General features: G+C 38.7%; 1 protein-coding gene across 2 annotated transcripts in view; it reads left to right on the top strand.

Annotated features, from left to right (window-relative positions):
- LOC123519812 (spondin-1-like) overlaps positions 1–17,500 on the top strand; it is a 147,911-nt gene that overhangs the window by 71,399 nt on the left and 59,012 nt on the right. For both annotated transcript variants that reach the window (XM_045281330.1, XM_045281329.1), the window contains exon 4: positions 5,990–6,123. In XM_045281330.1, coding sequence (XP_045137265.1) covers positions 5,990–6,123 — 134 coding nt within the window. The remainder of the gene's footprint in view (positions 1–5,989; positions 6,124–17,500) is intronic.

Genomic DNA, 17,500 nt, shown 5'->3' with positions numbered 1-17,500 from the left:
CTTATCACACACACACCCTTCACTTAAAATTCAAAATTAAAAAAGTGGCGACTACAAACCCAGCCTCGGAGTCTCCTTCTGGGAAAGAGGACCAAAAATGTCCTCAGGTCGGACTCCTCTTTTGATGACGCCCCAAATGTCTTGACAACTGCCTCAACTTTTTCTACATTAACTTGTGCAACATTCGCGATCTTAGATCTAATTTTCAATCTGCGGAATACCACCTCTCCTCCACTAAATCTCATCTACTTTTCCTCACCGAAACGCACCTGTGTGAGGCAACTGACAGTAGCCCCTTCTCAGTTCCCTCTTACTTTCTCTAATCTCATTTTCGTTCCAAAGTTGGATGTTGCGTCTATGTGCGCAACGACTTAATTTACTCTTGTGCCCACGCTCTTGAATCTTCCGAGTTTTCCACCATCTGGCTTAGACTCAACAGTCACTCTCTAACTAAATTTATCTGTGCTATCTGTCTCTCCCGTAACTCCTCTGACTATAACAAATTCTTCGACTATTTAGCTTCTAAAGTGGAGCACATTCTGACCCTCTATCCTTTCGCGGAGATCTGCATTCTTAGAGATTTCAATTTTCACCACCAGCTTTGGCTTTCCTCTCCCTTCACTGACCATCCTGGTGAACTAGCCTTCAGCTTTGCTATCCTCCATGACCTAGAGCAACTGATACAACATCTACTTGTATTCCCGACCGTCCCAACATTCTTGATCTCTTCCTCACCTCTAATCCTTATGCTGTTACTCTGTCATCTCCGAACACAATTTCATTTCTATATCTTGTCCCATTTCTCCAATCCCTCTTCAGGATCCCAAAAGCGGAGGTACCTTTGGCATTTTACCTCTGACAGTTGGGAGGACCTGATGAGGTAGTATGCTGATTTTCCCTGGAATGATTACTGTTTCCGTGTCAGAGACCCATCTCTGTGTGCTGAATGCATAACGGAGGTGATAGTGTCTGGCATGGAGGCATACATTCCTCATTCTTTTTCTCTAAACCTTGGTTTAACACAGCCTGTTCTCGTGCTATATATGATAGAGAGGTTGCCCACAAAACGTATTTGAGCCTTACATCTTCTGAATTTCACGCACTTTATATTTCTGCCTGGAATCATGCCAAGTCTGTTCTTCAACTTGCCAAACACTCCTTCATAAATAGAAAATGTCAAAGTCTTTCAAACACAAGAGACTTCTGGCCAAAAACATCTCCAATAACTTTACATCTTCATCTTTCCCTCCTTTTATTTCATTCTGATGACACCTCTCTCTCTCTAAAGCTGAACTCCTTTCTCAAACCTTTGTTAACAACTCCACCTTGGATGATTCTGGGCTTATCCCTCTCTCTTCTCCTCCCTCTGACTATTTCATGTCTTCAATCAAAATTCTTCGTAATGATGTTTTCCATGCCCTCGCTGGGGTCCCTCCTATTGTTCTCAAAAACTGTGCTTCAGTGCTTTTATCTTGCCTGGCCAAACTCTCTCAACTTTGTCTATCGACTTTTACCTTTCCTTCTTGCTGGAAGTTTGCCTACATTCAGCCTGTTCCTAAAAAGGATGACCGTTCTAATCCCACAAATTACCGTCTTATACCTGTAATCTCTCGCTTGTCTTAAGTTTTTTAATCTATCCTGAATAGGAAGATTCTTAAAATCTGTCAATTCACAATCTTCTATCTGATCGCCAGTATGGCTTCCGTCAAGGTCGCTCTACTGGTGATTTTCTGGCTTTCCTTACTGAGTCTTGGTCATCCTCTTTTAGAGATTTCGGTGAAACTTCTGTGTCGCGTTAGACATATCAAAAGCTTTTGATAGAGTCTGGCACAAAGCTTTGATTTCCAAACTGCCCTCCTACGGTTTCTATCCTTCCCTCTGCACCTTTATCTCAATTTCCTTTCCGGACGTTCTATTGCAGCCGTGGTAGACGGCCACTGTTCTTCTAAATTTATTAACAGTGGTGTTCCTCAGGGTTCTGTCCTGTCACCCACTCTCTTTCTATTATTCATTAATGATCTTAACCAAACTTCTTGCCCTATCCACTCCTACGCTGATGATACCACCCTACATCTTTCCACGTCCTTTCAGAGATGATCTCAAGGAAGTCAACAGATCACGCATCACGCAGGGACGTCACAGAACGCCTGACTTCTGATCTTTCTAAGATTTCCGATTGGGGCAGAGAAAATCTAGTAGTTTTCAATGCCTCAAAAACTCAATTCCTCCATCTATCAACTCGACACAACCTTCCAGACAACTATCCCTCTTCTTCAATGACACTCAACTGTCTCCCTCTTCCACACTGAATATCCTCGGTCTGTCCTTTACTCATAATCTTAACTGGAAACTTCACATCTCATCTCTTGCTAAAACAGCTTCTATGAAGTTAGGCGTTCTGAGGCGTCTCCGCCAGTTTTTCTCGCCTTCCAACTGCTAACTCTGTACAAGGGCCTTATCCGTCCCTGTATGGAGTACTCTTCGCATGTTTGGGGGTTCCACTCACACAGTTTTATTAGATAGGGTGGAATCAAAAGCTTTTCGTCTCATCAACTCCCTCCTCTGACTGACTGTCTTCAGCCTCTTTCTCACCGCCGGAGTGTTGCATCTCTTTCTATCTTTTATTGTTATTTTCCTGCTAATTGCCCTAATGATCTTGCTAACTGCATGCCTCCCCTCCTCCTGTGGCCTCGCTGCACAAGGCTTTCTTCTTCCTCTCACCCCTATTTTGTCCAACTCGCTAATACAAGAGTTAACCAGTACGCTCAATCATTCATACCTTTCTCTGGTAAACTCTGGAACTCCCTTCCTGCTTCTGTATTTCCATCTTCCTACAAATTGATTTATTTTAAGAAGGAGGTATCAAGACATTCGCTCCCTAATTTTAGGTAACTCTTTACTTATCTTTTAGAGAACTAGCACTAAAGTGGGTCTTTTTTTTATATATTTTGTTTCCCTTTGCTGGCCTTCTCTTCTGCATAAACACACACACACACACACACACACACACACACACACACACACACACACACACACACACACACACACACACACACACATACTTAGTGGGAACCAGAAATGTCTTTACCCATTATAGCTAAATATAATAAAAGTAAAGTATGCAGTTATACAAAATGATGAACGAAATAATTAAGTAAAGTTCGACGATACATTTTTAAAAGCGATATAAAGATAATCAAATATGATTAATGGAAAAAGGAAAAATAAGTGTTGATGAATATGATGAATTAGCAGAATATTTGATATATATATATATATATATATATATATATATATATATATATATATATATATATATATATATATATATATATATACATAGAGAGAGAGAGAGAGAGAGAGAGAGAGAGAGAGAGAGAGAGAGAAGGATGGGATGAAAATGAGTGGGGCAGTTATGGAGGGAAACGGCCTGAAGAAAGAGAAGGAAAGGAAGAAGGAGAACACAAAGGTGGCCATAAAGAATACAAGGAAATGGGGAGGACAAAATTAGAAAGAGGAATAGGAGGAGGAGGACGACGACGAGAACAGGGAGACAGCTAGAGTTCAAATTCAAGTAGATAAGGAATTAGAAGTAGGTAACAGACGATTGCGTTGCACACACACACACACAGAGAGAGAGAGAGAGAGAGAGAGGGTGGGTGGGGGATAGTAAAGCATGAAGAAGAATATAAGAAAGCAAGAAACGAGACACATCAAATAAAAGGAAGCCTGAAAAATGAGAAAGTAGAGAGAGAGAGAGAGAGAGAGAGAGAGAGAGAGAGAGAGACCAATATTAATCTTCTAACACGCAACATCTTAAAACTTATCAAACATATTTAATTGAAAGTTATATTGTTTAGTGAGCTTAGCTAGGATCAAGCTCATGAATAACACACACACACACACACACACACACACACACACACACACACACACACACACACACACACACACACACACACACACAGAGCACCATAGGTTAGCTGATAAATAGATATACATACATATAGATGGATAGATAAACAGATAAATAGATAGATGGATGAATATTTATGCAGATATATATATATATATATATATATATATATATATATATATATATATATATATATATAGGTTGACTGATAGATAGATAGATAGATGAATATACAAATAAATAGATCAATAGATAGCTAAACAGATAAACTGAGAAACAGGTAGATGCACAGCATAAAAACAGGCAGATATATAGCTAGATATATAGACAAACTATAAGATACATAGATGGACTGATTGATATGTAGAGAGCAAAATAGACAGATAGATAAGTAGATAAATATACTGAGAAATAAACTGATAGATACGTAGTTTCATTAATAGACAGATAGATAGATAGACAAACTGAGAAACCAAAAATGGATACATACCTACTTACCTAACTCCATACATACGTACGTACGTACGTACATACATACATACATACCTTTACATTTTCAGTGTATTTTTTTACATTGCCTAACTAATAAACCGTTTATTATTATTATTATTATTATTATTATTATTATACATACATACATACATAGACAGACAAATCGAGTGATAACCAGACGGACAGAAAAACCGAACTAGATAATATATAGATTTCTAGCTAGGTAGATGCTTCATTGACAACATCTTAAGCTGAAAAACATGAGAACGGGTGTAGAAATTTATAAATACACAAGTTCATGACATTCAACAAAATAATAAAGAAATACGTCAAAGTATAATTAAATTAAGTAAGTGAATAAATAAACTTTCTCGGTAAAATTATATAAACAGCAAATGGTACACAAAGGTTAAGAGGAATGACCGCCATCGTCAGAAACACAGCGCCTCAGTACGGTCAGGTATTAGAGAGAGAAAGCACATTGAGTTGAGCTGTTGACTGGGGATGTTGCCTTTGAAACAGCACTTCCTGACGTGATGTTTCTCAAGAGAGAAAGCACATTGAGTTGAGTTGTTGACTGAGAGTGTTTGCCTTTCAAACAGCACTTCCTGACGTGATGTTTCTTAATGTCTGGGTCTTCTGTTTTCTTTTCTTCATCCCTTTTTCTCTCTTATATATATATATATATATATATATATATATATATATATATATATATATATATATATATATATATATATATATATATATATATATATATATATATATATATATATATATATATATATATATATATATATATATATATATATATATATATATATATATATATATATATATATATATATATATATATATATATATATATATATATATATATATATATATATATATATATATATATATATATATATATATATATATATATATATATATATATATATATATATATATATATATATATATATATATATATATATATATATATATATATATATATATATATATATATATATATATATATATATATATATATATATATATATATATATATATATATCTATCTATCTATCTATCTATCTATCTATCTATCTATCTATCTATCTATCTATCTATCTATCTATCTATATATATATATATATATATATATATATATATATATATATATATATATATATATATATATATATATTTATTTATTTATTTATTTATTTATTTTTTCCTAATGCACAAGCAAAGTTACATTCTTATTCCTTCAGTACACATGGAGAACACTAATTTTTTTTTTATCTTTCTTCTCTTTCTTGTTTCTTCAATATAGGTACAGGCAGACTTCTAATTATCATATTTGTCCCTCCCTTCCCTTTTGTTTCTTGATTATACATACAAGCAAAGTTCTAATTATTTCCTTTGTTTCAGCCTTTTGTTTTCTTTAAGACTATAGTCTTCACCCTTGTATCGTCCTTTCGTTTATTGAATATATGAGCAAGGTTCTAATCCTCACCTTTGCCTCTCCCTTTCGTTTCTTTGATACATATGCAAACTTGTAATCCTCACCTTCTCCGTTGTCTACACCTTCAGCTTTATGGGGACGCCCTCACCCTGTACTCCGAGGACTGCCCCAATGCCATCACACAGAGCTCCTCGGCTCCCAAAAGTGAAATTCAGGTGCTCTGGACGGCGCCGCCAGCTGGTTCAGGCTGCGTCATATTCAGGTGAGTGATATATAACCCTGACTCATCACTTCACATCCCATCCTACATTAACCCACCCCGGCCCTATACTGTCCAGCCTAGCCCATCCCAGCCTGCTCTTTCCCACCCCATCCTATCTCTGTGCAATCCAATCCTATCCAGAGCTGCGTCGTGTGTGTCAACTCCACTTTTGTAATTTACTTGTTTCTTTGTTTCTATACCAGCCATATCTAGTTCACCTTCGCACCGCTTTAATCTGTTGTGTCTCGTTTACAGTTGCATTAAGTTCTCGTTTGTTTCTATTGTAGTTCGTTATTGCATGGTATATTAGGAGAACAAAGATTTACGGGGTTTTTATTCTAAGTCTACTTTTTCATTTCTGACTACTTTTTAGAAAGACTGCGTTTCTCTCTCTCTCTCTCTCTCTCTCTCTCTCTCTCTCTCTCTCTCTCTCTCTCTCTCTCTCTCTCTCTCTCTCTCTCTCTCTCTCTCTCTCTCTCTCTCTCTCTCTCTCTCTCTCTCTCTCTCTCTCTCTCTCTGACCTTTGTCCTGGGGTAACCTGGAGTCTTCTTACCTCATTTTTCTCACGTAATAGCATTTTTGCTTCATTAAGTGAAGCTCGTTGTGTTTCTCTTTTAATACTGCTTTGCCAAAAATTTCCTCTAAAACTGTCAATTGTTTTCTCACGCTTCCTCTATTTGTCAGTGTGTGTGTGTGTGTGTGTGTGTGTGTGTGTGTGTGTGTGTGTGTGTGTGTGTGTGTGTGTGTGTGTGATTTGGTAACTGGCTTTACTACTATTTCATTGTTTCACTGAAATTTTTATCCTCTCGTTTTCTGTGACAGTGTTCAGCTTCTCTCTCTCTCTCTCTCTCTCTCTCTCTCTCTCTCTCTCTCTCTCTCTCTCTCTCTCTCTCTCTCTCTCTTTCTCTCTTTCTCTCTCTCTTCTGACCAATAACAGGAAATATTTAAAATTCCTAATAAAATAGAAAAGCCCTGAAATTCATGGAAAAACTTTTTTTAATTTCCTTATAATATTAGTTTTTAACGTTAGATGGGAGTACACACACACACACACACACACACACACACACACACACACACACACACACACACACACACACACACACACAGAGAGAGAGAGAGAGAGAGAGAGAGAGAGAGAGAGAGAGAGAGAGAGAGAGAGAGAGAGAGAGAGAGAGAGAGAGAGAGAGAGAGAGCGTACGTTTATGCCGCAGGGAATGAAAACTCGCTGGAAATGTTGAGGATGTATACTGGCAAACATGTATTAAAAAAAGACGAAAAAAAATGCACTTGTATTAGAAAAAAAAGTATTAGGGCCGTGTGTCATGAACGAGAACTGAGCGGGTAGAAAAAGAAAAAATTAAAGCTAAATATATTGATTAAAATATTGCATACCATGGGAGAGAGAGAGAGAGAGAGAGAGAGAGAGAGAGAGAGAGAGAGAGAGAGAATGTGGGTTGCATAAAATAAAAGAGACAGAACAAAAATGGAAGGTAGGAGAGAGAGAGAGAGAGAGAGAGAGAGAGAGAGAAAAGCCAGGTAGAACACATTTTTACAACCCTATCTATATATACATTTATTTTTTTCGCGTCACACTGATATATTTTGGCCGTGTCACTGCGATAACATATGAGCGGGTGAGTGATAAAGCCGCAGATCCGAACACCACAGCTTTGTACCGCCAACATTTTTATATGAATATAGTAGGACGATAGTGGCTAGTAGTACGTGCAAAGGCAAGCTAATAGGACACAATGGACAAATGGTACAGACGTAGAGGGGAAATGGAAGCAATGCGAACATATAACACTTTGCACTAGACATGGTATGGTATGGCTTACAATGGCGGCTTGTGAAGGAGTTAACGTTCCACACATACACACACACACACACACACACACACACACACACACACACACACACACACACACACACACACACACACACACACACACACACACACACACACAAAGGAATGCAAAGAAGAAACAAGTAGTAGTAGATTTTGTTTGTTGTAATAAGATTATCTACGGGAAAAAAAAGAAAGAAACAATATCCTTTTTATTTCCGTAGTGTGAAACATTTGTGTGGAGGGTAACGTTACAGAAACAAAGGAACAAAACGGAAGAACGCGTGTATATAGATTTTGTTCGCTTTTACGAGGTAGTCTGTGAAATGAAAACTACGATATCTGATCTGTCTTCCTATTTTCAAATACTTCGGTGTAACAAGTTTACAATTTCTAACTGGTTGCTGTGAAAGCTATTGGGTGTTTTAAAAAATGTGATAATTGAACAAAGGATTCTGCAACTTAGCTTTTGAAAACTAATTGGTCATCTTTAAAATTGTTCCGTATGAAAAGCCACGACAAGGGAGACTACAAAACCCATCAGACTTGTACCTGACATAGAACATAGCTATTCATACATTCCTTCACCCACACCTATAAATCTCCATGATTTTTTAAAGCTCCCTTTTGACGAGTTCATTCATATAACATAACTAGAAAACCAGCACTCAAGTGGGCCTTTTCTTATGTTTTGTTGCCCTTGGCTGGCCCTGTCCCCTACATAAAATAAGTAGTATATATATATATATATATATATATATATATATATATATATATATATATATATATATATATATATATATATATATATATATATATATATATATATATATATATATATATATATATATATATATATATATATATATATATATATATATATATATATATATATATATATATATATATATATATATATATATATATATATATATATATATATATATATATATATATATATATATATATATATATATATATATATATATATATATATATATATATATATATATATATATATATATATATATATATATATATATATATATATATATATATATATATATATATATATATATATATATATATATATATATATATATATATATATATATATATATATATATATATATATATATATATATATATATATATATATATATATATATATATATATATATATATATATATATATATATATATATATATATATATATATATATATATATATATATATATATATATATATATATATATATATATATATATATATATATATATATATATATATATATATATATATATATATATATATATATATATATATATATATATATAAGCCCATAAGAGAATATTGAAATATATGAAGATAAGATTAAGTATACTAATCCTAAGTCTACAGTAAGAAATATAAGATAGTAAAGGCAAAGACAATATACACTGGCATAAACCTTCATATTGGTTATCATAGTAGAATTTAATGTACGTATAGTGAATAAGGTAATTGTGTTAGTGTATCGTGGAAAACTGACAGCGTGTAATAGATGAAAGAGAGAGAGAGAGAGAGAGAGAGAGAGAGAGAGAGAGAGAGAGAGAGAGAGAGAGAGAGAGAGAGAGAGAGGATGGTAGGGAGTGAATGCTGGTGTTACGTGACATGAGGAGAGGAAATGAAAGGAAAAGGAGTGGAACAAAAAGCGAAGTGGAACAAGAAGTGGATTTGCGCATCTCAATCCGTCAAAGTAGCCAACAAACCACCTGAGTCTGGCCTTCCTTCTCTTCTTCTTTCTCCTTTTCCTCTTCCTCCTCCTCCTCCGTCTTTTCCCTTCGCCTCAGGGATGGATGAAGGAGGAGGAGGAGGCGAAGTTGGAGGAATAACAAGGGAGAGTGTAAAGGAAAAGAAAAACTAAGCAATAGGAATAAAGAGAACAACAGAAACAAGAACAAGAACAAGAACAAAAAGAAGAAGAGGAGTAAAAAGAACAAGAAGAAAAGGAAGAAGAAGAAGAAGAAGAAGAAGAAGAAGAAGAAGAAGAAGCACCTCACTCCACCAGATACACCTTGAAGCGCCCAAGGGAAGACCCAAAATGAGGGACCCAGAATGCTTGGTGATTCAGGGAGGAAAGGAAATGCAAGAGAAGTGGGAGGAGGAGGAGAAAGAAGAGGAAGAAGAAGAGAAGGAGGAGCAGGAGGAGGAGAAGGAGGAGGAAGAGGAGGAAGAGGAGGAGGAGGAGTTGGAGTGCATCTAAAGAAAGATCGTGAAACTGGTGAAGGCAGAGTAAGGAAAGGAGACAAACATAACAACATAAAGTAAGGGAAGCTGCAAGACGCCATCAGTCCTTCACGTGGAAGTCCCTGAATAAAACATTTCCTTCACTCATGTACATCCATAAATTTGTCTAATGTTCTTTCAAAGTTCCCTTTTGACTCGGCACTGGCGCAACTGAGGCTATTCCACTCTATCGCTCCATTTGAGTTTCTTTCTTACCTCTCTTATTGATAACTGTATGAAGCCCTAACACACACACACACACGGTGGCAAGTGTTCCTGATGCGTTCATTGAGTATTAATTGATAATCTGAATTCAAAAGCTAGTAGTTGTATCAAGTTTGAACCCGTTACGTTACATCTTATCCAATCTTCAATGCTGGCAAATGCAATGGCTATGTTTATTTGTGCCTTAACTGTTGTGTTTCTCCTTATCTCTTTTAAATTTAACATCACCGAGTTTGAACCACTCATTTTTTCTTCTTTCTTGGTTGTTGACAAGTGCGATTATTGCATGATAGCGGTGTGTTACGGAGAACAAGTAAGTGTATCTCTTGAAGGAGGAACGCTGCAGCTTCGACTGACAGCTTACCCGCCAGCCACGTCCCAGGCACCTAGGAATATATTCAGAAAAGCTTCCTCTTGTAGTTTTCCAAAGTTTTGTAAGTGTAGTCTTGTTTTGTATCTCTTCTTCTTCCTTTATCTTCATCCTTTTCCTTTATTTTTCTTCTCATTCTTCTTCCTCTTTTTCCTCCTCTTGCACCTCTTTTTCACCTCCAGCTTCTCTCCTTTCTCCGTATTTGGTAGTTCTTGCTATTCCCTTTCTTCTTCTTCTTCTTCTTCTTCTTCTTCTTCTTCTTCTTCTTCTTCTTCTTCTTCTTCTTCTTCTTCTTCTTCTTCTTCTTCTTCTTCTTCTTCTTCTTCTTCTTCTTCTTCTTCTTCTTCTTCTTCTTCTTCTTCTTCTTCTTCTTCTTCTTCTTCTTCTTCTTCTTCTTCTTCTTCTTCTTCTTCTTCTTCTTCTTCTTCTTCTTCTTCTTCTTCTTCTTCTTCTTCTTCTTCTTCTTCTTCTTCTTCTTCTTCTTCTTCTTCTTCTTCTTCTTCTTCTTCTTCTTCTTCTTCTTCTTCTTCTTCTTCTTCTTCTTCTTCTTCTTCTTCTTCTTCTTCTTCTTCTTCTTCTTCTTCTTCTTCTTCTTCTTCTTCTTCTTCTTCTTCTTCTTCTTCTTCTTCTTCTTCTTCTTCTTCTTCTTCTTCTTCTTCTTCTTCTTCTTCTTCTTCTTCTTCTTCTTCTTCTTCTTCTTCTTCTTCTTCTTCTTCTTCTTCTTCTTCTTCTTCTTCTTCTTCTTCTTCTTCTTCTTCTTCTTCTTCTTCTTGTTCTTGTTCTTGTTCTTGTTCTTGTTCTTGTTCTTGTTCTTGTTCTTCTTCTTCTTCTTCTTCTCGTCGCTTCCTTCTTTTACTCATCATTGCTCTCCTATCCTCCTCATACCAAACTGCTCCTCCTCCTCCTCCTCCTCCTCCTCCTCCTCCTCCTCCTCCTCCTTCTCCTCTTTCCCCTCCTTCTCCTCCTCCTTCTCCTCTTCTTTCTCCTCCTCCTCCTCCTCCTCCTCCTCCTCCTCCTCCTCCTCCTCCTCCTCCTCTTCTTCTTCTTCTTCTTCTTCTTCTTCCTCGGCCATTACCACGATGAAGAAGCAAAGCAACACAAAGGAATTAAAATGCTGACAGACGGAGGAGAGATGATAGGGAGGATGAAAGGAAGGAAAGAAGAAGGAAAACAAGAATGAAGGAGAGGAGTATGGAGGAAAAACAAAGAGTTAGCAAAGAAAGAGAGATGAATGGATGGAGAGAAGGAGATAAAGGAAGGAAGAAGGGAGAATCGGTAAGAATGAATGAAGAACGATGGAGTTCAAGGGATGGATGCAGAGAGAGAGAGAGAGAGAGAGAGAGAGAGAGAGAGCTAGGTTCTTATTTACACTGCGCGGAAAGAACAGCTTCCCTGGAGATATGGAGATAGGTACACTTTTCCTTCCTCCTTCCTTCCCTCTCTCTTTCTCCATCCCTCCCTCTTCCATTCCCTCCATATGTTCATCCCACTTTCGCTCCCTTTTTTTTTTTGTATATTTGCCCTGTTGATTGTCTTTCCCTCCCTACTTCTCTGTCTCTCTCTCTCTCTCTCTCTCTCTCTCTCTCTCTCTCTCTCTCTCTCTCTCTCTCTCTCTCTCTCTCTCTCTCTCTCTCTCTCTCTCTCTCTCAAAGCCAACTTCAGACGCGTTTGATATGTATTATTATTGATTTTCTCGCATGCAAAGGTAAGGGATTGTGGTGGTGGTGATTGTGGTGGTGGCAGGGGGAGGGGAGAGAGGAAGGATTACAAGTGTTGTTGGAGAAAGGACAAGTGTAGTGTTAGCAGACACAGGCGTAGTGGTGTTGGCGGTGAGGAGGGATGACAGGTTTTGCAGTAGTGGTGGTGATGGTGGTAGTGAGTGGCAGGTGTGCTTGTGTTTAGAGGGAAAGAGACAAGTGGTAGTGGAGAGGGATGGCTAGTGGTGGTTGTGGTGGTGGTGTGGAGGACATGCATTGCTGGTTATGGAGTGGAGTGGAAAGCAACTGGCGATGAACAGGATGATGGAAAGAAAGGAATTTTTTTTAATGGATTAGTAGATGAATGGAATAGTCTCTGTGATCAGGTTGTTAAGCTTTTAACCGAAGATTAGACAGCTTTTTAGATGGGAATGATAGATGAAAACTGGTAGTTTGTATACAGAGACTAGCACGTGTAGATCTGAAGACCCTTATACGTTCTTGTAGCTTCCCTTAATTCTTTGTTTGAAGTGACATTTAAATTGATGCATGTGAAAAAGATGCATCCAATAGTGAGAGGATGTGGGGGTGAGACAGAAAAGGTGGAGGTTTAACGGAGACAAAGTGAGGTGGGGGAGAGATTCTTGTAGTGGTGATGAAGGAGAGGGAACATGTGCGAGTGGTGATAGTGGTGGTGATAGTGAGAAATAAACAAGTTTGGAGCTGATAGGAAGGTATGGAACGGATCGTATGGTGGTGATTCAAAGGAACGGAACATATTAAAACACTTTGCCATTTGTCGAGTGGTTTAAAGTTACCTACATATCACCATGATACCCAAGTTCTAGGTGGTTACACTCAAGATGAGCTTGGATGGTGATATGGGCCCTAATATGGGTACCACTATAAATAAAATTGCCTGCGCCACTAATGGGCGGAAGCTGAACAGCGCTTACGATACACTCTTCAAGTGTACCTACAGGCGCTATAGGCCTTACCGTAAAAGAAAAAAAAAAAAAAATATATATATATATATATATATATATATATATATAGATAGATAGATAGATAGATAGATAGATAGATAGATAGATAGATAGATAGATGGTGGAGGTGGAGGTGAGAAGTGGAGGTGTAGAAGAGTCTTTTCAGAACTGATGGCGATTGGTAGGTGGTGGTGAGGAAAGAAGGAAGCAGGCAGGTGGTGGTGGTGGTGGTGGTGGTGTCATGGATGGGAATGGGAGAGAGGGAATGTAGTGATACACAGCTTTGCAATCCATAGCGATGGATTGCTGGCGACTCCAATTTTCACGGATTCATTAATTTCCCAGAGGCGACAGAGAGAGAGAGAGAGAGAGTGTGTGTGTGTGTGTGTGTGTGTGTGTGTGTGTGTGTGTGTGTGTGTGTATCCAGGTGATTATCATCGATGAATGAGGTTAGGTAAACTTCTCTAAATGCCTTCACACACACACACACACACACACACACACACACACACACACACACACACACACACACACACACACACACACACACACACACACACACACACACACACACACACACACACACACACAGGACAAAGGACAGTTATTCATAAATATCAAAACAAACTATAACTTACATTCTGTTCTCTTTTTCTTTTTCTTCCTCCTCCTCCTCGTCTTTCTCGATAAGATAAACTCGTAGTGTGGAGTGTGACGTTTCAGTTACACGTTTATTTTGCGAAGGCGAGAGAGAGAGAGAGAGAGAGAGAGAGAGAGAGTAGAGGAAGAGGAAGAGGAGGAGGAGGAGGAGGAGGAGGAGGAGAAGCCAGAAAGAGGGAAGAAGCGGTGTATAAAGGAAGGTGGAAATTGAAATAAGAGTAGTTAGGGAGAAAGGAGTAGAGATGGAGGACAGAAAAAGAGAGAGATAGAGAAAATAAAGGAGAGACATTCAAGAGAAGAAGAGAAGAGGGAAAGAGTTGAGGGATTCCAGAGAGAGAGAGAGAGAGAGAGAGAGAGAGAGAGAGAGAGAGAGAGAGAGAGACAGAGATTAAATAAGATTAGAATATAAATCGTTATTTCCGCTAATAATGTGGTTAATCTACGTACAACGAGAGAGGGAGAGAGAGAGAGAGAGAGAGAGAGAGAGAGGGTCGGAAGCGGCGAGCCCCGAAGATAAACAAACCCAAACAAACAAACAAACAGCCAAACAAACGATGAAATGCATTTACGTAAGAGAGGTAAGCCACGAGCTGGAAAGTGTGTGTGTGTGTGTGTGTGTGTGTGTGTGTGTGTGTGTGTGTGTGTGTGAATGGCAAGCGCAGTTCATAGGGTAGAGGCGTAAATGGAATACTGAAGGTGAATTGCAAAGAAGGAGGAGGAGAAGGAAAATCAAGAAGAAGAGGAGGAGGAGGAAGAAGAGTAAGCTTAAGAGTATATCTGAAAGTGAGAGAGGAGAAAAAGAGGTTGGTAAAAAGAATAGGGAAGAAATGAAGTAAGGAGAATGGAAGGAATAGTGAGAAAAGAAGTGATGGAGCCATGCGTGCTTTGTGATCCTAGAGGTCTCCAAGCGCACAGGTTCGAATCCTGTCCACGGTCTGAGTGTAGGTTGGGCTTCCTCACTCGGGGCAACGGTTTCCTAGCGGGTGGGCTTTAAGATAGGAGGTACCCTAAAAAGTATCCCCTTTAGCCCATAAATTCCGGTGAAAAAGCCCACATGGTATAAAAAAAGAAAAAAAAAAAAAAGGAAAGAGAAGAGTAGCGGAGAAGGATAAATGAAAAACAATATATGAAGATGAAAAAAGAGAGGAAGAATAGAAGAAAGTGGAAGTAAAAGACAAAGAACGCGAAGGAAATAATTGAGAAGAGAAAAGGACAGGGGAAGAAATCATGATAATTAATAATATGAAAAGAACAAGAATAAGTTGTTGATGCTGCTGCTGCTGCTGCTGATGATGATGATGATGATGATGATGATGATGACGACCATAAGAAACTGAACGTATGCTTGTCTTATCTCGCGAGAAAGAATATACAAAGGAATATACAAAGGAAGAACAAACAGCATCAGGCCTACTGGCCCTTACTTGGCTTTTTTGCGGACTACTTTATCTAAACTAATATAAAAGGAAAAGGTTAGCAAAGGCGAAGGCTCCTCCCCACTCACCACTCCTTCCAGCCTACGCTGGCAAAAAAATAAAGGAATAACTATCCAACATAGAAAAGTTGGATGGAAATTTTGATGTGGGTCGAGGAAAGATTAAACTACCACTATCACTACAACTAAATACGGCAGCAAAGAGCCATCTGACATGGCCGGATCGACCAGCTGAATAATTGACTCGATTCCCCGTTTATAAGAGGAGGAGGAGGAGGAGGAGGAGGTGTGGATAGGAACAGTAAGATAAAAGAGTTAAAGAAAAAAACGTAGCGCACATTAATTCAATATTTTTCTTCATGTTCTTTTACTCCTCATGAATAGTGTGTGTGTGTGTGGTGTGTGTGTGTGTGTGTGTGTGTGTGTGTGTGTGTGTGTGTGTGTGTGTGTGTGTGTGTGTGTGTGTAGGTGTGTATTTATACTCAAGCTTAATATATGTATATGTAATATTTGCTTCTCTTTCACCTTTCCACACACACACACACACACACACACACACACACACACACACACTCATAAGTCAAGGTGGCAGGTACAGTTTGCCAGGTGCCACAGCCACCCATAACGCACCGTCGGGTCATTCCCACAGCCCACACCTGTTGTTACTCTTGTCTATAACTCTCCGTGTCACACACACGCACACACACACACTCACACACACACGGCCCGGTAGCTCAGTGGTTAGAGCGCTGGCTTCACAAGCCAGTTAACCGGGGTTCGATTCCCCGGCCGGGTGGAGATATTTGGGTGTGTCTCCTTTCACGTGTAGCCCCTGTTCACCTAGCAGTGAGTAGGTACGGGATGTAAATCGAGGAGTTGTGACCTTGTTGTCCCGGTGTGTGGTGTGTGCCTGGTCTCAGACCTATCCCAAGATCGGAAATAATGAGCTCTGAGCTCGCTCCGTAGGGTAACGTCTGGCTGTCTCGTCAGAGACTGCAGTAGATCAAACAGTGAATACACACGCCCGGTAGCTCAGTGGTTAGAGCGCTGGCTTCACAAGCCAGAGGACCGGGGTTCGATTCCCCGGCCGGGTGGAGATATTTGGGTGTGTCTCCTTTCACGTGTAGCCCCTGTTCACCTAGCAGTGAGTAGGTACGGGATGTAAATCGAGGAGTTGTAACCTTGTTGTCTCGGTGTGTGGTGTGTGCCTGGTCTCAGGCCTATCCGAAGATCGGAAATAATGAGCTCTGAGCTCGTTCCGTAGGGTAACGTCTGGCTGTCTCGTCAGAGACTGCAGCAGATCAAACAGTGAAACACACACACACACACACACACACACACACACACACAAAGATACCTTACGTGCAAGACTGAACGACAAACTGAAGCTTCACTACATGAAGTTGAACGTTGTGGTTTCAAGACACTTGAATTATATAATAGGGACTTTTTAAACTTGCTTTAAAGATAATAATACTGTTTTTTTTTTTTATATTTCGTTGCCTTTGACAGGAGCTCGTATGTGGAAAAGTAGCTACCATCCTTATACCTATACATTTATCCCTTCATCTTTCTTTATCTATCCAATCACACTTTTCCCAGAGCTAGACTACGTTAATCTTACATCACGTCACTGAGCAGCCTCGTGTCCTTATCCCGTGCTTATACCGTCAACTGGCAGCCTTGCATTGCCAACCATGTGTCGACAGTGTTGATACTGAAATCTTTCCTACATCCATTTAACAGCGGCATACTAAACCTTGCCTGCTTAGCCGTGACCGGACATTTGGCCGACGGACACTTGGCCGAAGGATATTTGGCCGAACGGATACTTTGCCGACGGACATTTGGCCAAGTGTGAATAGTAACAAGCAATACTTAAAGCA

The sequence above is a fragment of the Portunus trituberculatus genome, chromosome 46 (assembly GCF_017591435.1).
Source record: "Portunus trituberculatus isolate SZX2019 chromosome 46, ASM1759143v1, whole genome shotgun sequence".
Taxonomy (NCBI): Eukaryota; Metazoa; Arthropoda; class Malacostraca; order Decapoda; family Portunidae; genus Portunus; species Portunus trituberculatus.
This window is presented reverse-complemented; position numbering and strand designations above follow the sequence as displayed.